The 20,978-nt window shown below is 52.1% G+C and overlaps 7 protein-coding genes across 7 annotated transcripts; 2 read left to right on the plus strand and 5 right to left on the minus strand.

The window, feature by feature from the left end:
* Positions 1–1,975: 1,975 nt before the first annotated feature.
* Positions 1,976–2,677, minus strand: Z519_09200 (uncharacterized protein; the record flags this gene model as incomplete). The annotated part of the gene is made up of 1 exon (XM_016766924.1): positions 1,976–2,677. The coding sequence occupies one exon, from the start codon at positions 2,675–2,677 to the stop codon at positions 1,976–1,978; it is 702 nt and encodes a 233-aa protein (XP_016617222.1).
* A 771-nt stretch (positions 2,678–3,448) lies between these two features.
* Positions 3,449–5,485, plus strand: Z519_09201 (uncharacterized protein; the record flags this gene model as incomplete). The annotated part of the gene is made up of 1 exon (XM_016766925.1): positions 3,449–5,485. One exon carries the CDS (start codon positions 3,449–3,451, stop codon positions 5,483–5,485), a length of 2,037 nt encoding a protein of 678 aa, XP_016617223.1.
* Positions 5,486–6,727: 1,242 nt separating this feature from the next.
* Z519_09202 (uncharacterized protein) lies at positions 6,728–7,879 on the minus strand (the record flags this gene model as incomplete). Its single annotated transcript, XM_016766926.1, has 1 exon — positions 6,728–7,879. The coding sequence occupies one exon, from the start codon at positions 7,877–7,879 to the stop codon at positions 6,728–6,730; it is 1,152 nt and encodes a 383-aa protein (XP_016617224.1).
* A 607-nt stretch (positions 7,880–8,486) lies between these two features.
* On the minus strand, positions 8,487–10,119 carry Z519_09203 (uncharacterized protein; the record flags this gene model as incomplete). Its single annotated transcript, XM_016766927.1, has 2 exons — positions 8,487–9,629; positions 9,679–10,119. 2 exons carry the CDS (start codon positions 10,117–10,119, stop codon positions 8,487–8,489), a joined length of 1,584 nt encoding a protein of 527 aa, XP_016617225.1.
* A 759-nt stretch (positions 10,120–10,878) lies between these two features.
* Z519_09204 (uncharacterized protein) lies at positions 10,879–13,107 on the plus strand (the record flags this gene model as incomplete). The annotated part of the gene is made up of 3 exons (XM_016766928.1): positions 10,879–12,616; positions 12,694–12,837; positions 12,965–13,107. The coding sequence occupies 3 exons, from the start codon at positions 10,879–10,881 to the stop codon at positions 13,105–13,107; spliced, it is 2,025 nt and encodes a 674-aa protein (XP_016617226.1).
* Positions 13,108–14,598: 1,491 nt separating this feature from the next.
* Positions 14,599–17,694, minus strand: Z519_09205 (uncharacterized protein; the record flags this gene model as incomplete). Its single annotated transcript, XM_016766929.1, has 1 exon — positions 14,599–17,694. One exon carries the CDS (start codon positions 17,692–17,694, stop codon positions 14,599–14,601), a length of 3,096 nt encoding a protein of 1,031 aa, XP_016617227.1.
* Positions 17,695–18,143: 449 nt separating this feature from the next.
* On the minus strand, positions 18,144–20,464 carry Z519_09206 (uncharacterized protein; the record flags this gene model as incomplete). Its single annotated transcript, XM_016766930.1, has 3 exons — positions 18,144–19,882; positions 19,937–20,150; positions 20,204–20,464. The coding sequence occupies 3 exons, from the start codon at positions 20,462–20,464 to the stop codon at positions 18,144–18,146; spliced, it is 2,214 nt and encodes a 737-aa protein (XP_016617228.1).
* Positions 20,465–20,978: the final 514 nt, after the last annotated feature.

Consider the following 20,978-nt stretch of genomic DNA (forward strand, 5'->3'; position numbering starts at 1 on the left):
AATTTCCCGCCCCGGACTGGATCCCCTCGTCCCTCCCCTCGTCGGCTCGCTCCAAACGTTAGACTAATATGCGGGCCTCTCTGCAAGCGTAGTCGTGTGTATTGCTATCTCGTGAGTTCTTGTGACCGCCTCACACTCCTGGTCATCGGTTTCTATCATGCGAAAGATCAAAATCGCGCGGGCACCGCCAACCCATCTGAGAGTCTTACACCAACACAATCAGCAAAGCATTCGGCACACGGTTTCTTCAGCACAATGAGCTTCGCCTACCCTGGATGCCGTACTGATGCGGACGGACCGTGCCAGTTAGCGACAAGCTCAGAAAACGCTTGTTCCAGGGAATTCGGAGGGACAAGTTATTACCAAAAACGATACTGCATGTGCACAAATGGTTACTTTGAACGCTCCTCACAGTGAGTAAACATTTCGCCGTCTACATCCAAAACCCAGCCTGAGCTTTATGCTTAATTTATCATCCTAACTTACCTTCGCAATTCAAAATTAGGTGTTGGAATGACTGCTACAACTACAACGCGACGTCCACGGATACATTGTTCATAAGCCTCGAATCCAGGATCGTCGCCCTCGACTGTGAAAGCTATTCGCTCGCCATTCTGACTGACGAGCTATTCTACAGTAGCCTGAGCGCAGCAAGCGAGAGCCGCGCCGCTGAGGCCACTTCTAGCACCGAAAGTCAAGTGAGCTCCTTGTCAGCGACGACGGCACTTGGAGGCGCGAGTCAAGGAGCCACAGCAAGCCAGTTTGTTCCACAAACGACGTCTTGGATCAACAGACCTAGTTCGACAGGACAGACACAGCAAGGTGCAGGCATTTCGACCACTAGAGTGGCGAGAAATAATGCTCTGTTGTCAATAATGGTTGTTCTCACATTTTCATGCATCTTCTGTGGTTCGTAGACTATTTGCCCATCGAAGACTGCTTCCTGCAAGTAGGTCTACCTCCATGGGTACACGGGGAGCCTGCAGATGCTCGTCTTAGGCCGGCCCGCAAAATGCTATCATAAAAACTGAAAAGCTTACCGAAGGATGCCTCGTGACTTCTGTATTCCTAGTTCGTGTGGTCAAGTTGACTTCGCAAGGTGATCGACAATCTTGACAAGGCAAGTCAAGTCCAAGTATGGAATTTGTTCGCATGGAGAGTGGCCTGATGGCTCAAACGACTATTCGGTACCTAGCGCGTTAAGTAATACGAGAAAATACGAGCTAGTGCCGTGGGGGCCATGCTTGGCGTTCACTGCCCCGGACGGAGTTCTTCGCAATGCCCAGAAAATGCCCAGCCTCGTCATGCACCCAGCCAGCAATATCTCCGGAGATCTTCGACGGCCACACAGCGCCACACAACAGTCCGAAGGCGGTGCGCTCATGAATACGAACCGATCGCCGGTCACTGATCACTGAAGTGGCGCAGAATAGAGAGATAATGTGGGCGCAGCCGAAGATGCAGAATGCACTGGCACTCCTGCTCATCGACACAAGGTAGTGTTTACCTGGTAGGCCGGTATTTCCTCCACTTTCAGCAGCGGCTCTCGACAATTGCCATTCAGCAGACGTAGCAAGTTGAGACGGTAGATACCAAGGACGGAAAACCAATAAACATCGGAGACCGGGGCAGTCCAACCAGCAGGTGCTGCCAGATTTGCTATCCCCTTAGACCGCCACGCGTATTACATGCTGGCGCGACCTGGCAAGCAGGAAAAGAAAGATGAGGGGGAAATGGCCAGGTCCACTTCGGATCTCACCTACGACGCCGCAGAACACGCTGGACTGGCCTGGAAACGGCCACTTTGGACACGAAAAGTGCCCGACGCATATGAGATGAAGAGAGCCAAGAACCGAGATTCTCATTGAATATGTCTGTTATTTGCCACGCAAGGAGACGGGCAGTATATCGATGAGAAAGTACTGTCGATCAGCATTCCCATCGATGGCTAAAGGTAGCGCAGTTGATTCCTGTCTCACTTGTGTTCTTCTGCAACGGTGATCCCAAACGGATCATCGTCGGGATTCAATTGCCTGCTATACTCCATCCACACTGAAATGTCCTGGGCAATTTCATCGCCATGAATATGCTTCACAAAAGCAAACATCAAGTCTATGCCGCTGGACACTCCGGAAGATGTCCATATGTTCCCCTCTTCTGTCCACCTAGCCCTCGGCTGCCATTGAACCTGCGGCCGCCACTTGGGAATGACCTCCCACGCTCCCTTGAACAAAGTTGCCCTCTTGCCATCAAGCAGGCCGGTCTGGGAAACGATCCCAGACCCTGTGCAGACGGTGAGCAGATATTTCAACTTTGGATATCGATCCCGGACGAATTCGACGATTGGGTCAACCACGGCTGGATTGGGTTTGCCGGTTCTAGCTGGGTCGAAGGAGCCCATGCCTCCGGGGACAATGAGGACATCGAGTTCGGGGGCAGTCTTGAAATCGTGAGTAGGCTGCAAGGTCTGCGACGTTGAAAAAGGCGACATGCCCATATTAGCAGGCCATTCTTTGGGGATGGTGGACTTTGGGGAGGTATCCTCGGCAATGAGCGAAAGGCTGATGCCTGGGACGCGGGCTGAAAGGCTGTTGAGGACGTCGAGTGGCCCACAAACGTCGATGAGTTGGAAGCCGTCGTACAAAATTACACCGTATCTTCTTGGTTGGTTCTTCATAGCGGATTGTGTTCGATTGACCAGGTCACACTGGGGCGAACTCTGGAAGCAAACTTTGGAAATGCTGTTGAGACACCACAACCATTAAGAGCTTGCCGAGTTGATTATAGATTTCTACACCGAAACAAGGCTTTAAGTACTAAAAAGAATCGCGGAACCACGGACCTTGAGTATCAGCATGCACAAGTATTCCAGTTTGGTCTTCCCGTTCCGCGCATCTCCACATTTGTTTAGCAATCTTCGCCATTCGTTCTGTACTGAAGACAGTGTGCTCGAGTCGAAGTCAAAGCAGCACTTGTGCAGAGAGACCATTCACGTCTTGGTGCTGTCTCCGATAGCTGGTCCGTGTCTTGCTCTCAATGTACGTCGAAAGCGGCTTCTGGCCTAATAGGTGTGATGGGGCGGCAGCATTTACCATGGGATCCCCCTGGTCAAATGGTAGAGTAACCACGATGTGAGGTGCAACTCGGTCCAGCGGCAGCAGCTGGATTTTGGCTGCGTCATTTGTCCAATGAGTGTAAGAATATTACAGCCGTTTTACACGTATCAATTCGCGACACGGACGTCCGAGCATTCCATTCTTGCGTCATTACAACAGTTACCGGCGACTTTCACGTTCCGCGTTTTATTTTATCATCGAACTCGGCCCGGGACAGGACAAACTGCAAGATACAAGACAACAGGTTCTGGTGAAGCGCCCATTGAGTTTTTTTACGCACGCGTCGCATTCCGTGCGGTGTCTAGTCGGCGCTTCCACCAACGTGGTGCATCATGAACAACGTTGTCGGAAGGATCAAAAAGGCAGAGCGTGCTTGTAAACCCTGCCGCGATCTCAAGGTCCGGTGCCTACCTTGCGTGGAGAGGGATGACATCTGCCAAAAGTGCAAGCGATCGGGAGCACGCTGCGTCTTCGAGGAAGGGAAACCACGGAAGAAGCGGGGGATTCCCGGTGACCTCGAAAACGTGACCGGGCGGCAAGCGAAAGTGGCCGGATTGAGAGCGCAACCCGAGAGCAGCCTCCTCGAGACGAAAAATGACGCAAATCTGCAAAGGTCGCGCACGTCTGGGAGCTGGATATCATTTGGTGGTGCCAATGGTTGTACTGGCTCTGGTACTGGTCTTTACGAGGATCCAAGCGGCCGTGTCGGGTGTGCTTATTCGACCGCCAATACGCCTAACATCCACGACGTGCGCAATACGCAACATATGCCTGCCGGAGAACGTTTATTCGGAAACGTCGTCCTTGCGCCAGACAAAGTGGCTTCATATCTATCGAAATACCAGAAAATGTGCGCGTATTCCCCATTCGTCCTCACACCTGAAAAGGTCTCGATCGAGGAACTAGCAGCAAACCAACCATTCACCCTACATGCTATACTCATGGTCTCGTCCGATGAGAACAAGGACTTACAAAGAATGCTTGAAAAGAGCTTCCGAGACCAAATCCTACGGACAGTCATGATTGATGGCGAGAGGAGCATCGATCTCCTTATGGCCCTGATTGTCTACCTGGGCTGGTACCACTTCTTCTACATTCCTATCAAGCAGCAGTTCTACCAGACACTTCAGATCGCCATCAGCATTTGCGTCGACTTGAAACTCGACCGGCCTCCAGAAACGGCCACATTGAGCGCACTTGAACGAGGACAGAGTCTTGAGGACCAGTTACTTCTTGATGCAACGAGTGATCAATTCTACAGCAGGTCTGCTAGACGTGCATACGTTGGATGCTATTGCCTTGCCACAATAACGTCTTGGATATGGTGCAAACCGAGCAACTTCCATTGCACCGACTACCTTCTGCGATGCGCCCGGTCGCTCTCAGATGAGCCCGAGTACGTTACAGATACTATGATAGCACCACTCCTTGAAACCCATGTGTTGGGAAACGACCAACACCGTGCCTACCTGCCCACAAAATTTGATTATTCAAGTCCGATCACTCCAGGTCAGATGGAGGCCAATCTGAAGAAGTCTCAAGAGACACTGGACAAGATCCAGCCAAAAGAGCAGTCAGAATGTGTGTCGCTGAATTTGGCACGCTTGTACGCCGCTTCATATGGCCATGAAATGAACCTTTTGAATCCCTGCAATCCGCCGCCGTCGAGTGACTCGGAAGAAAAGATATTCCTGACTACAAGCCGTCGAGAATGTTTGATGTTCTGTCTGCATTCTGCTTCGAAAGCATTCGAGACATTCCTCTCGCTGCCTCTTGAGGAATACCCAAAGTTGTCAATTCTGCAGTGGTGGGCTTTGATATGCAACACAGCTTATCTCTATCGTCTGTGCTTGGGCATTCCCCGGCTCCCCGAATGGGACACTCGAGTCGCTCGGGATGATGCCAAGCTGGACATATATCTCGACCTTCTATGCTACCGTTTGGAGCGTGCTACAGGATCCACGCTCGAGGAGCCTAAAGGGCACGACCTATATTCCCTACTGTGCCCCATATTCATCAATGTCAAGCGCAGCTATGAACGACTCAAAACACTCCCCAAATCTCTGAGCTCAAGTGACAGGCAGCCTGTCCACGCAAATGCATTCTCAGGAGGGCCGGAAAAGACCGTTCGGAAATCGGCTACACACCAAAGTCGCTGTCCTGCATTTAGGTATGTGTCCCGAGCAGCAGACGTTGGTCTCAGTCCAGCCGGTGATGATGGAGACTCGAATAGACTACCTGGAATGTCAGACATCGACATGTTCTTGAACTCAGGGTTGTTCGAGTGTGATACCACATGGCTAGCTGGAACGCCACAGTGGAACTTGAGCCCTTTCAGTCTGGACAACGAGCGCCTGTACCCGGCATGACATACGGGGCCCTGCTGCCGGCACACTTAGGACTATGTGCATTTGGCCAGGCACTACATCAAAGACATCGAGAAATGAAAATCTGCACTCCGTTCTAAACCCTCTATGTCCACGCAGTTTGGCCCGTCGTCATCCAACACGACGCAGAGGATAGGTTCCAGGTCCATTCCGTCAGCGAGGAGTACTTCGTCGTCCCTGGTCCACCGTGCTTAGGGTGCACCGAAGTCGAGGTCAGCATTCGGTAACTTATGAAGGCTCAGCTACCTAGAGGCAAAGTCTCTTCCTTAATGAATTGAACAGAAACGTTCATTATGCGGCTTATCAGGCAACCGCTCGTGCACCGTGTCAGGGCGAACCTTCCAGGCAAGAGACCCGGATTGCTCCCTCACCTCCTCGAATCGAGAACTGTCAAAGCTGTGGCGACGACTGCGGTAGCTCACTCAGACGACCGTTCTATCCCGATCGATTTAAAGGGTGACATCGACTCTCTTCATTACGCCGAATCCGAATGAAATCGCCTAGTTAAACGCCAAGACGATATTCTTATCTCCTCTCACATACCTCCAGACAATATTGCGTACGATAAGAAAGATCCTTGTCACATCTGGGCTCCTGAGACTGCCGATGAGAGGCACAAGGCGCTGATAAAGAGGTACAAACAACTCGATATCGCAATTGAGCAAGATGGAACACAAGAGTGTAACGAAGGCCCGGTTGAGTGCATCTCGCAGAATGGCTGGGGTCTACACGATGGCCCTAATGAGCGAGGATGCAGTGGGACGGGCTTTGACACTTGCAGCGAGAAGATTTATTAGCGGCTGACACGGATGACATGCGTCGATATTTTCAAAATGTTCATGGGAGACTGTTCGTGACTTTTCATCCTCAAGCTGGTATCATTCTTGTCTTGTTGTGTTAGTTTCCTACTCGGAGATAGAATATCCTATGAGGCCCGCTACTAAATCCAACATCAGGTTATAGTGTTTCTTGCGCTAAACGAAATGGGTGTACATGGTACATTTGAAAAGAAAACAAAATTGACGGGCGCTGAATAGAGCGGCTTTCAGGCGGGATAATTGGACCTTGCCTCTTATGCTGCTGCTGCAACGGCACCATATTATTAGCTCCTCAGCATGAGATCACTTTGCAGAGTCTTGCCCTATTTCACAGCGTCCGCCAACTTTGAGTTATTCTTTTTCTACGACGGAAATGACAACGGCAAAGTTTGCTTTGGGAGATAGTTCACAGTTTTGATGACGCATGGTCTCGCAGACATGGCGCCAGCCATCGCCAATGCCCTTCCTTCTTCCACCCCTTCTCCTTCCAGTCATTGGCCTTCCTGGGGAAGAACTCGAGCACACCCTGCAGGCTCGCATCGTGCGCCAGGATGGTCAAGATGTTCTGCGCGCCGTCAAAGTCCGCCAGCTTGTCTGCACTACGCTGCGACTCGGCGAGATCGTGCTCCGGGCCTGCGACTTTGCTGAACGGCGTCGTTCGGGACAGCGCCTGACCCTCTGGCTCGGAGTAGAGGCGGTGCATCTGGGCGATGTGTTCGCTCTGGTGGCTGGTATTAGATGTGAAGGGTCGATCATTTGGCGTGGGAATCACGGCTGGAAGCGGGTGTTTTGCGCTGGGCCTGAACACGGCCTGTGAGTGGGCGATATCGCCGCCCAGGAATATGAATGTCGACGCGCCGCCATTCTTGGAGGTCGTCGTGCGTGCCAGCGCCGAGAGATGGCCGATGGTATGACCAGGGGTTGAGAGGATGTAGAGACTCCCGTCGGAGAAGTAATCATGAGCAAGGAAGCCTCCAATAGATGAGACCTTTGGGTTATCGTGCGCAAAGTTCAGCTCAATCGTCCGACGACCCTCGTATAGGTCCGAGGTTGTCTCAAACTGTCTACGATTCGCCGGCCAGCCTGGCAAGAAAGCCTTCCGATAGCCGGGCCCAACCAGGACTTCGGTCGAGGTCGGGAATCTGCCCACGTCTCCTGTATGATCGAAGTGATGATGGCTCAAAATAATAGCATCAATTTCGGCAAGATCCACGCCATGCGCCAACAATACGTCGGCGACGTCTCGTCCGACCTCGGTTTTCAGCCCCATTCTCCGCACTCCCTGCACGAACGCGGGCGGGAAAGCAGACTCCCAATCCGCGCGTAGGCTCAGGTCGAACAGTAGGCGGATGTTAGTTTGTCGGTGGTGGATCAAGAATGCGTACGAGGGCACTTTGACATCCTCTCCTTTCTCGAAGCCTGGAAGCACAGGGTCCATCATGGACGAGCCCGGCAAACCCCATAGCCGCGCTCCGGTATCGATGATGTAGAGGCAGACTGTCGACGAGGACGGGGACGGCGGGATCTCAAGGGTTTGCGACGCAGAGAGAGGAGCCATCTCTTTCAATGTCTCTGTGTGCGCCTAGATCCAACTCAGTCTCAATGGAAGCGTCTGAGAGCTCAACGAAAATAGCGACAACGATGACGTCGTGCCGACAGACTGATGGGCTGCGGGTACTCAAACTTTTTATTCCCCCAAGAAAACCCAGGCTACATACCTGATGTTGGTAGTCTCGTCCTTCTGTCGTTCCGTTTGTGCTGAAGTCCAACCTAGAGCCCATTTCCCCGCAACAGAGTACGAACTTAGTAGTCCAGAGCCAATTGAGCTATGATTAATCAGGTTAGGTTCAACCCTTTACGTACTTCGGTATCTTTTGCCAGCCTGACACGTGAGACCGCCGCCTCTTCTACTGAGATGAGTAACTCCAAAGTCCCACGTCGTTTCTTTGTAAAAGGAAGGTTAACCCCTGCGACTCACGGGGCCCTAAAGAGACATGTGAGGCTGGAGGAATACAAACACTATTAGGCAGAGGACTTAGGGGCTGCTGGAATAAAACTTCCACGGATCGCATTGCAACGGACCTGCTGTGGACAAGTGCAACTTCCACTCCTCCTTTCTCTCAACAAAAACATACGAAAATTCCAATGCCAACAAACAAAGAATTCTATTCCATATTTTCCTTTCTCTTCGCCGAAGGTCCCAGAACGCCATTCGGCATAGAATCGGACCTGGAAGCTGAACTGGAGCTCGTATTTGGATCGCGTACAACAGCGGTGCCATCACGCAGTAACGCCGAGTCGGCAGCTACGGCGTTACTGATTTCGTCATCATCTTCATCATCTAACTCGCGATACTGTTGCTCATCCTTCTTCTTCAATCTCTCTCGGGCCTCTTCTCTCATCTTGACAATTTTCAAGTAATTGTAGCTCGCGATGCTGATGATGGTGATTATCAACCCAGAAATGTTAACCATAGACAGCTCGTCATGGAAGACGATCCCCGCTGCACTGATGGTCACTACTTCCTTGAAGATGCCGCAGATGCTGAGAGTGACGACGCTGGTGCGCTGAAGTAGTGTGAATTCGCTCGCGATCATGCAGAACGCGATGCACCCTGGAACTACCAGAAGAAGTAGAGCTTTGGCGACCCCATGTTCCCTAACTAGGAGGACGATGCCCGTGATGACTGCAGATGGAGTTTCAGAGACGCAGGCGATGAAGAATAGCGTGACGAACATAATGGGGGCGATGAAAAACATCGTGGCGAACGGGTTGGAGGTGGCAGGATGTCGCAAAAGGAGGATTTGCGTCAAGGCCCATCGGAAGCCGGAAAAGAAAGAGGCGGACATGGCCAACGCAAATCCGAGTGCGTGGAAGGCCGTTTCGCCAGCGACCATCATGAGCACTCCAAGGGTCATGGTGAGGATAATGAGGATGAGTTTGAGAGACGGCTTTTCAAGTCGGAAGAGGAAGGCGAACACAAGAACGAAGATCAAGACCGAGGATTTACACATGGTGTAGAATGTTAAGGTGATGAAGCGAAGAGAGGTATTGCCCAAGCCGATGTCGAGAGATGTCGTCGTACCGGTGGGCACTAATCGCGTAAAATAGAATAGAGGTGTGACAAGTGGTTTGGAGGGGTGTGATTCGTTTCCGTATACTCGAGGATGGGGTTGAGACGGTCGTAAGGAGGGGAATATCAGCAGGATACAAGAGGCCAAGATGAATTGGACAACCATGTGTAGCGAGGTCGCGAAGAGCGGAAAGTGGAAATCGAGGTGATCGGAGGAGAACATCATCTTATTGTACTGCCAAACTGGTCAGTGGTTGCCAGAAATAGGATCACTTGAGACTCACAATGGATATGGACAGAGAGAAGAAATACCACAGGCCGATGAGGACGGCATTGATGACCAGATTGCGAACGACGTTCTTGTCTGCTTCTCGTGCCTCGTCTTTGGATAAACCGGTTGTGCCAGCAATTCTCGCATCCAGCCCGTCACGCCGCCTCTTTCTTTTGATGTATTTGCGTCTTTCATGTTGGTTCAAGCCACTTTCTCCGTCATCATCGGCGTCCACATCTGAGTCCAGCAGCCCTAGTTCGTGTTCTTCTGATTCCGACATGGAGGAACCTGCCTCATCTTCTGAGCCTTCGCTTTTGGTGTCGGAGATGGAGCCAGTACCTCGCCGTTTGTACTTACGACGAGGATTTATAAACAGTGAGTCCTCGTCAGAGGTAGTCGTAGGTGGAGCGACAGCAGGTCTAGAAGCGCGGTCACGGTAGGGAGTCGTGTCCATGGGAAGGGCGTGAGACGTGGCAGGAAAGTGGGAATACGGAAGGGCGCATTCAAGTCATTGGAAAGCGACGCAGGGTGGAAAGAGCGGCGGACTATGAATGAATGGCTGGTAGCCTGAGGCCCAGAGTAAGAACGGAGAGAGAGACGGGACCAACTGACAAGATATGACGGGTATGGACGAAGATGATGGCTCGTGAGACATGAGGGTCGCACTTGATTGAGAGACAGGGGTGATATGGAGATCTGGTGTGAGCAAGTCAGCTGCTAAGCCCATAACAGCCCGAATAGACCAGTTTGGGTGTGCACGTGATCTCACATACTTTAGCGCCGGAACGGTTTATCCGAGCCACTATGTACGTAAAGGGTCTATCAACAACAACCTCAAATGAGATCGATGAACAACTGCCACAGATTTCAACCGATATCAAGTCGAAAGATTACTTCATCCTACGTGCCAATGACTGATACGTAGCTGGCCAGTGTGACTTGATGAATCAGGCAAATACCAGGCACTAGTTTTGCTGTTGGGCGTCAACTCTGCCAATCTGCCCTCCCTTCTCCTTAGTCATCCGTATTTGTCTCTTTTGGTATGTCCCCGTGATCCAATGCGAAACTCTCGACGTTCGGGCGGTTCCCCCTCCCAGATTCTTCCTTTTTGCTTTGGTACCCTGCTCACCTGCCTGTTTCAATCCCTCCTTGCCATCTCGCTCCTTAACTCTTTCATCCTCGCCCCAGATACCATAACCCGTTTGGCTTCATCATGGGTGAAATATCACGACAGGCGAAACCCCTCCAGATTGAAGACTATGGACTCATCGGTGACATGCGAACCTGCGCCCTCGTTGGAAAGAATGGGAGCATTGACTTCATGTGCTGGCCGCACTTTGACTCCCCATCTATCTTCGCCAACATCCTGGACACAACCAATGGCGGCGGGGGGCATTGGAAGATCAGCCCGCAAAGCAGTACAGTGTGCAAACAGAACTATCGGACATCTTCTAACCTCCTTCAAACAAAGTGGATTGACGAAGATGGCGTGGTCAATCTCACTGACTTCTTTGCCGTTTCCAAACACAACAAAGTCCTGAGAGAGAAATGGAGCGGGTCCACCCTGGTGAGGAAGCTAGAGTGCGTCCGCGGGAAAATGTCCATTTATATCGAACTGTGCCCCCGACCTGACTATGCACGAGACAAGGGTTCCATGCGAGTCTCTGAAGTCAGGAGCGAGGATGGCACCTATCACCAGTCCCTTGCTTGGGTTCCCGACGACAAGAAAAGGGATGGATGTGGCGACATTCCAGAATTCCACGCCACATACTGCACACACGACCGACCGGTTAATGGACCACAAAAGATGTTCCAGCCGATCAAGCTCAACGAAGGCGTCAGCACTGATATCAAACCACGAGCGTTCCGCGCCCGCTTCGACCTCCAAGAAGGCCAACAGATCTTCATGATCATGTGCAATCGTCACGTCGCTCCACATCTCACAAACGATCTTGTAAAGAACCTCGAGAATGAGGCCTACAAGTTCTGGACAAGCTGGGTGCGCGCCTGCCTTTACCGCGGGCGCTTCCAGCAAGAAGTCGAAAGGAGCATGCTCATCCTCAAACTTCTGACATATGATCCTACAGGCGCCATTGTCGCGGCACCGACCTTCTCTCTCCCAGAGGCCGTAGGCGGGCCGCGAAATTGGGACTACCGCTACTCCTGGGTGCGGGACGCCAGCTTCACAGTGTACGTATTCCTCAAAATGGGCTTTCCGGCCGAAGCCGAAGCGTATATCAACTTCATTTTTGCCCGCATTGCCGAATGGCGCAAGATTGCCGAAGCCTCTGCGGGCGAGAGGCACCACCTCCCTCTAATGTTCAGCATCGACGGTTCGACGTGTCTGCCGGAGCTCACGCTCGACCATCTCGGTGGGTATCAAGACAGCCTTCCCGTCCGCATCGGCAACGCCGCCACCGACCACGTCCAACTTGACATCTACGGCGAACTCATGGACTCGATCTACCTGTTCAACAAACACGGCAAGCCCATCTTCTATGCCCAGTGGCTTGACATCCGCTACCTCACCGACTTTATCTGCGAAGTCTGGACCGAACAAGACATGTCTATCTGGGAGGTCCGCGGCCGCAAGCAGCATTTCACTTACTCGAAAATTCTCCTGTGGGTCGCTGTCGACCGCGCTCTTCGTCTCTCCGAGAAGAGGAACTTCCCCTGTCCCAATCGCAACAAATGGCTACAGACGAGAGATACGATCTACGAGGAGGTGATGCAGAAAGGGTTCAACTATCAGATGAACAGCTTCGTGCAGAGCTACGAGTCGAACACGACGTTGGATTCCGCGGTGTTGATTGCGCCACTGGTCTTCTTCATGAGTCCGAATGATCCGCAGTTTGTGGGCACGTTGGACCGGATCTTGCGGACGCCGGAAAAAGGAGGACTCACGAGCGCCGGGTTTGTGTTTCGGTATGATCACGAGCAGACTGATGATGGTGGGTATCCAGCCTCTTACCTTATCCCTTGCTCTTGTCATCAACCACTTGTCGATGCTGATGCTGCTGAGTGCTAGGCGTCGGTGGCCGCGAAGGCACCTTCGTGATGTGCACATTGTGGCTCATCGAGTCCCTGATTCGCGCGGCAAAATATGACTCCAAGTACCTCGACCTAGCGAACACCATGTTTGAAACGGTCACGAATTTCCGCAATCACGTCGGTGAGTGGCTCTTTCTGTCTGGCATTCACCCATCCAATTTTCCCTCCGATATACCTCCATCCGCCGTGATCCTGACCTGATCTGACCTGGACTGACTCCCCGCGCACTGCTGCGCTTTCCTGAGTAGGCATGCTGAGCGAAGAAATCGCGCTATCTGGCGAACAGCTGGGCAACACGCCGCAGGCATTCAGTCACCTGGCATACGTGTCCGCGGCAATCAACCTGGAGAGGGTCACACGAGGGGATTTCGAGGGCGGGTTCGGGAAGTAGAGGAGATCCGTCAGCGGCGGCGGCGGTGGGAATCGACTTGGGCGACTTGAGTAAGTTTGACTTCCGAGTTGACTTGACTTGCCTTGCCCGTCGTGTAGCCCGGCGTAGTCTGTCTGTCTTGTTCCGTGTGAGGGCAAACGAAGATGGGAAGAGGGTGGATGGATGGAAGGGAGGGAAGGACGGATAGATTCATGAATGGGTGAACAGATGGGGTGAAATGAAGAATGAGCTTTTCGCAACTCCGGCGCGTGTTTCACTCTTGACTCTCGAGCGCGGGCACGCGCTTTTTATCGACGGAATGCGCTTTTTCAAAACTGTCACCCACTGTCAGAGTCCAGGCAGAGTGTTAGTTCTGTTGAAACTTGAAAGGTCACCAGTACGCCGGAGGTACCGAACCACCCGTCCAGACCATCCACAACAAAGCGAGGCTACAGTGAGCGAGAAACAGAAGCGTCACGTTGGTCCAAAGATCTTTATTTCTTTTCTTTTCTTTTCCGTCTATCTGGCTGGCTTGGTGCTTGCTGGCTCTCATATTGAGCACCGAGCACCGAGCATCATCGAGGCAGGGAATCAAGGCATTCAATCAGTCACTCACTTCACCATCTTCTCAACTGAGTAATAGCATCTGGGTTTGCTTTCCTTTCCATTTCCCTTTCCCTGTACATCCTCGGCCAAGTCCGTTCTCGACTCTTTTGTATACATGTCCAAGTCCACCGAACCACCCGTGATTCATCTGGGCGCCTACAGCCAGCCCTCCTCCTCCTGTCTCTATCAAAACTTTGGTGGTTTGATATGCCTGCCGAATCCATGAACTTTCTTTGCTCATTGATTAAATGCCAATGCCCTTTGTTGCCGATTGCCTTTGCCTTTGCCAGCTGGTATCATCTGTGATATGTGATCCCATATTTCCATTCCTCCCCCGAGTCTGTTGTGACTCTTTGTGGTTTCACTGGTTTCTGAATGCACTCTTTTCTTTGAACGCCTCGTGATTTCTGATACACCCCATTTCTTGGAATGCCTTGTGGCTGGGTGTTGTCGTCGTCGTCGTCGTCGTCGTCGTCGATCCATGATTATTTCACTGGTTTCTGAGTGCACTCTTTTCTTGGAATGCCTCGAGATTGCTGATTGTGTACCGATCTGGATTTATATCCCTGATGTCACAGTGCACTCTGATTTCTTCGAGTACCCCGTCATCGCTTGTCGACTTGCGATACATGTCGTATCGGGTTTGAATATCCCCTAATCCTCCGTCGAGGCGGCGTTGACTCTCATTTTTCCATTTGTCTGATCCATGCACTCTTTTCTTTTGAATGCCTTGTGACTACTTGTCGACATGCGATAAATCTGCATCACTTCGAATATCCCATGATCCTCCACCGAGTCCCCTCGACTCTTTCTGGTTCTTCGTAAATCTGAATGGGCGGTTCTTTCTTGATCGCCTTGCGATTGCCTTTGTAGGGTCTGAGATATCTGTCTAACAGTTTCTGCGCTTCATTCTTCTTCCGAGATGATGGATGAGTCGTCCGTCTTCTCTTCGGCTTCTTCTTCATCCTCCTGCCACGCGGTCTGCGTAATCGGCGCCTGTTGAGGTTGAGTGACCTGTATCTGTGGAAGCTGCAGCGGAATTCCCGACCCTCGGGGAAAGAGGGGATTTGCCCGGTATTGAGGTCGGAATGTTTGCGCTTGAGGGGGTTGGATTATCGGAGCTTGTGGGCGTCGAGCTTCAGTTAGCTGACCTTGGTAATGGCCTCTTGCCATGATCTTCTTTCTCTCCTGCACTGGTTGTTCGAGTTCCTCTTTGAGGTCTTCGCTCGCGATGCGCTTGTTTGGCCGTTGCCGCAAGGACGGGAGGTGATCAGGCTGTGGTATGGGCGCTTGTTCCACTTGCAGGTTCTGTGCCTGCGTCTTGTACAGTTTTGCTTCCATGCGTGCTGCATCCACCTGGCCTTCCTTGAATTGCAGATCAAGCTGCATATTCTGCACTGACGCCTGCGCCTCGTCGTACTGCGTCTTCCAACTTTCAGCCTCCTCTTGGGCTTGTTTAACCTCCTCTTTGTCCTCTTCGAGGAAAGCTTCAGCAAAGCCAACAGTCATGGCATTTCCTTCAATTTGGTCTTGGAGCTTCTTGATCTCGGTCTGCAGTCTCTGGTTCTCGTCCTCTAGGTGATCGTTCTTTTCCTCCAAGTGATCGTTCGTATTCCGAAGTGTCACGATGTCCGTGGCTTGCGCCGCGATTCTTCGTTCAAACTGCTCTTTTTCAAGGGCGTGTCTCTTCTTGTCCTTTTCATGCTCTAGGACTGTATTTTCTAGGACCTTCATGATCGGAGTCTTTGTTGGCGTCGGGAAGGGAGACACACCGATCCTGCCAGATTTAGGGGTGTTCACTGCCACTTCTGCAGCCATGTTTTGTTGATCAAGCTGCCGTCGGAGACCATGGATCTCTTCATCTTTGGTCATGACCTGCTTTTGGAGGCTTTCGACTTGGCTGTTGTAATCCAGACGCTGCACGTCTCTGGCGCGCGCGAGTTCAGCTTCCAATTCCTTCTCCCGTTTCTCTTTTGCCTCCAATTGTTGCGTCGCGTCTCGCTGCAGGTTATGGAAGTGGCTGGCGCCGGCCTTGAATCTCTGCTGGATTTCTTCCAGTTTTCCTTTGACCTCCACGTGCTCGGCTCGCAGTCTTGTCATCTCATTTGAGATTGCTTCCGTGCGTTCTCTCCAGTACTGAACTTCTTGAGCAACCGGCTGCTGCTGCTGATCCCTCTGCTGGCACCGCTGAAGCTGGTTCATGATGCTCTTGGCTTGCTCCTCGCGGATGGCCAATATCTCCTTGAGCTGCTGGACCTCTCGCTGGGTCAGCTGCAACTGTTGGTTGCCTCGATTGTTGCATGAACGCAGCTCGCTTGCTTCCTTCAGTGTCCTTTGAAGATGCTCATTGCACTGAATGAGGGTGTCTGAGGTTTTCTTCCATGCGTGCTGGAAACTGGCGAGCTCCATGCCTCTCTGCTCGAGGGCATTCTTGGTGTCCAGCAGCTCCTTGCCTCTCTCCTCGAGGGCTTTCTTCGTCTCCAGCAGCTTGGACCCGCACTTCGCGGACGCTTCGAGCTGAGACTGGATGTCCAAACTGATGCACTCGGTCTGAGTGCCTGCGTCATTGACATCTACCGAGTTGTTCACCGGAGATGCCTCAGCAGCAAGATCGGTCTGGACACCAATCTCTGCGGTGTCTACGACGACAACCGCGACGGCATCGGCCTGTGCCTCTGCCAGCTCATTCTTCAGGACGCTGATCTCAGCGTCCTTCCGTTCGCGAACTCGGCTCGCAGCCGCTCTCTCGGCCTCAGCCGCCTCCATCCTCACCTTGTCGAGGAGTGCTGACGCTTCGTCGGTCGCGCACCGAACCGCAGCAACATCCTGACCTAGTCCCTGAGAGACCACCCTCACAGATTCCAGGAGAGACTCGAGATTGCCAGACTTAGCCTTTCCAGCCTCAAGAGAAGACCTGAGTCTATGAGACTCGGCCTCTTCAGCTTCAAGAGCCGACATCAAGGCATTGACTTCCGAAGCCGCCGAAGCGGCAGCGGTCCTCATCTCGGCCTCTAAGGCTCGGATGCGCTCATCTCTATGAGCGGTGGCAGCTATGACGCGAGCCTCCGCGTCGGCGTCGTTGGCCTCGAGCTCGTCGATACGGGCTTGGCGCTCTTCAAACAACTTCTGCCATCGCTGGCTCTGCTTGTGCGCCGCTTGACTCTGCTGGCGATGCTTCCGGAGTTGCTCGAACTGGAACGAGTACTGCTGTCCTGAAGGGGACGGCCGCTCACGTATCCAAACTCCTTGATTGTCCTTGGGCTTCGCTTGCAGGAGTCGAAGAGCTGCATTCTCGTCTTTAAGCCGCGCCACCGTTCCACGGAGCTCCTCTCTCTCTCTCGACACTTTTCTGAGGTCCTCTCGACCCCCACTCATTCGAAATTTGAGCTCTAAAATAAAATCGACAAAAGCGAAGAAAGGACATCTGAAGACTAGGCAAGTGACTGAGAGAAAAGTGTTCTTGAGAGTGTTCCAAGGAAGACTGTTGACGATGTAGGCGCCGAACTGCCAGATGACGCAGTATAGTCTGTGGGCGAGGACCGCCAGTCTCACAGCAAACGCGATCGGATCAAGGCAGTCCTTACACTTGTGAAGGAAGCTGGATAAAATTGGCGTGAGGATATTGAAAATTCTTGCTATGGCGGGCCGCCATTCTTGCAGAAAGGAGAACACGAGCAGGCCGCAACACACAGTCGTGGTTCCAGGTACGCCCAACACCTGTGCCATAAGTAGCAACAGGAAGCTGGCTTTAATGGTGTTGATGACATTTTGGAGGTAAGTCGACGCCGAGGTCTTCAGCTTTGGGAGACCCTCTCTGGGGTTCTCCAAGGTCTGGTAAAACGAGGAGAGGACTTCATTGCAACCGAGGTGGTAGACGAAGAAAAGGAGGCAGAGCTTGATTAGCGTATTTTTGAAAATTTCGACGTCTTCTTTCGTGGTTTGGGCTCTGGCAGCTCTGATATAGCCGCGGATGGTGAAAACGTTGTCCATCTCGGGCTCCATGGTAAAATGTGTTTGCACGGAGATTTTGAAAAGGTGTCCCTTGGAGATCTTGAACAGGTGTCGTGCCTCAACGCTAACAAGGGCGCAGGGGGAGACAGCGGAGGAGCAGGAAGAGACAAAGGAGTAAGGAGGACAAAGAGAGGAAGACAGGGAAAACAAAAAGAGATTCCTCAGGGACTTACAAGAGGCGTGTCGTGTTATGCTTGTTGTGATTCAATTCAAGACAGTGAATAAACAGTCTAGTGAATGAAGACTGTTATTCAGAGCAGGTGAATTCAATGCCTCACGCTGTTTCTGCCAGACCTTTACTCACAGCCTCGCAATGTATCCTTGGCGTTAGTTCTGTGTCCTTTCTGAGAAATACATGGTCCAGACCGAATATCGAAGGCAGCACAATCGAAACGATATCACCATGTTGCCCTCCTTTTTTGTAGTGGCCACCAGTTCTACTAGTCGCCTAACAGTGGTTCACGTTCCCCTTTTCTGTTTCCATGGCCATGCTTCCGTCGTCTGCGCTTTTTCTTCTTCGAGTCATCATCATGGGGTTCAGGAGCATGTTCATTGCTGCCGGCCGGTAGTTTTACCCCAGATAGGTGTCTGCGTTCATCATACCCGTGATGTCCTTTGTTGGCTCCTGAGTTCTCTTCTTCCTCGTTCGACTCGCTGCTTGACGTCATCTCAAGCACAATCTTTCGGAAACCGTTAGTGTCGACAATGTTTTCTGTGATACTACCACTTCGGGCTGGACCCTTAGAGTGGTAATAGGGGCTTCTCGACGGAGTTCGTGAGTCGGGCAAGCTACCAATGGTGCTCTGGCTCTCAAGAGTCCTCGCAGGTGGTCTGGATTGTTGAACGTCATTTGCTCCATCATGATGGTTAGATTCTTGTTCGTGTGTTGATTCCGTCTGGATTGTATGGTGTAGCCTCCTTTCATTCGGTGAACCCGAAATAGAGCCATGACCCTGCTTCAAGGCCTGCACGCCACCACTGGCGACCTTACCACCCGAGCTGAGCATGCCTTCACCAATGCCACTCTGATATTCCGAAACATTTTCAGAGATCCGGCGAACTGGAGTCACGCGAGTTTCATCCTCCTTGGACGCTGTGCTGTTGCCGGGCTTGATCTTGACCGTGTTATACCGAGTTGACCTCGGCCTACTCGCCAGGTTGGACGGCCCAAGGTGCTTCAGATGCTCCTTGATCTCATCTGTGCTGGCGGCTCTTCGTCCAGCCTTGCTGTCTCCAGCCGCGCTGTTTCCTGCGCTCGAGCGTCTTCTAGCAGCAACCAGGCCTTTTGATTTCTGCGGTGGATTATCCGCCGTCTTCGCTCTCTGCAAGTCTTCGGGGGAGAGTATTTCACTTTCGTCGATGTTGGCCAAGTCTGGGGCGGCGCCATTGATAGTCGAGGGTTCATCCGGAAGGAAATACGTCTTTGGGATACGCCTGGTCGGCGCAGGCATGGCTCGTCGAATGGCTTTGTGCACATCGACAAATACATCGGATTCGTCCACGATTTCTTCACCAATCAGCTCTTCAATGACGTCTTCCAGGGTTACCACACCAAGGGCGCCGTGATCTTCTCCAGGATACTCCGATACAAGGACCATGTGGGATTTGCCTTCCTGAAAGAAGTTCACAATGTCCAGACAGCTAGTGTCGGGGCGAGTCTCTGGTAAAGTTGCCAAAGCAAAGTCCCGGACAGGCTTCGCGTCTTCTGGATCATATGTGATGAGCATTTTGACCAGCAACATGCCCACAAAGTTGGAGTCGTTATCTGGGTGGTGGATGGGTATTCTCGAATAGCCCTGTGACAGAATGTCGTCCATGGTGGATTCGTCTAGAACATCGTCGAGGGACAGAGTGAAGACGTCGTCCATTGGCGTCATGATGCTCCCGACCGGCTTGTCCTTTAGATCGAGAACAGCACTGATTATTGTCACTTCATCGGCATTGAGCCGTTGACTGGCTTCTCCAAGACTTCTGTGCAAGGACACTAATGTTTTCAGCCCCGTTTTCTTGTATACTGTTCCGTGATCTTCCCCGAGGAGATAGTCAAGCAGTTTAGCGGTTGGCCATGCCACAGGGGCCAAGATGTACATGAGGATCAGGACGAATGGCGCCATCCAGGAGCCGATCGGGAGGCCATAACGGACGCAGACGGACTGAGGAGCAATTTCACCAAAAATGACTGCGCAGAAAATTAGCGAGATGGGACGGCACGGTCAGCTGAAGGGGGCCATACCAATTAAGACGGTCGATCCCAGGACGGCCGGCCACCCCCCGCCCAGCGACCGATCTAGCACGATGGGAAGAGTTTCGTTGGTGATGACATTGCTCAATAACAATGTGACCAGGACCCAATGCTTTCCTTTCCGGAGCAGCTTAAGCACCCTGGCAGCATGCGCTCTCTCTTTTCCTTCACCAGAATCCTTTATGACTTGTAGGTATATTTCATCCTTTGACTCGGTATCAGTGCCTGCCTAATCTATTTTCCTTGTGTTTGACTCACCTGTCCCATCAACGCGATCGTCAACCCGGCAAAGGCCCCTCCCAACAAAACAAGCACTGCGGCCACAGTCAAGTATATCCATAGGCTCGGGTCATCGGGATCTTTCCCTTCCTGTTCTTCGGCGGCAGCGAATAGCTTCGCCGCGTAGACCGGGGCAGCTCGAACGATGGGTATCTGCCCAAGGGAGAGGAACAAGATTTTGGCGAGCCCCAAGACGATGGGCCGCACAGATAGAGAGGGGTTTGATCTTTGTGGTTGCATAGTTTGACCAGGTCCGCTATGCTGGTTCCGACATCTTCGCAGATAGATGTAGCTTTTCAACCTCGACTTGTAGAATGCTTCGACCCGGTTCTGTTCGATTCGCTGCCCGGTGTGATCGGTGAGGTTTTGGGGACGTTCTTTTGTATTAGCCTCTAAGGTGAATGCGGTGTATGGTCTTTGTGGAGAGTACAGATAAAGACAGTAACGAAACGGACAAAGGTGAGGGGGTTGAAGGTGAGCTGCTGTAGATCTGCGTTGTGTGAAATAGAGAAATGATTGGCGGAAAGGGAACTGCGTGGAGGAAGAGGATGGAGCGGCGTGGTGCGGCTGTGAAGTCTGAACTTACTAAATGCCTATTTGACGATGTTGAAAGCTTGCGTTGGTACCGAGTCGCAAGAAGTGCATCTACTCGTTACCAGGCAAACCAAGCTTCGTCCCGCGCTGGACGCCGTACCGCGTCATGGTTCACTGTCCTTAGTGGCCTTGGGTGCTTTGGAATGCTGAATCGGGAAAC

The sequence above is a fragment of the Cladophialophora bantiana genome (genome assembly GCF_000835475.1).
Source record: "Cladophialophora bantiana CBS 173.52 unplaced genomic scaffold supercont1.14, whole genome shotgun sequence".
Classification (NCBI taxonomy): Eukaryota; Fungi; Ascomycota; class Eurotiomycetes; order Chaetothyriales; family Herpotrichiellaceae; genus Cladophialophora; species Cladophialophora bantiana.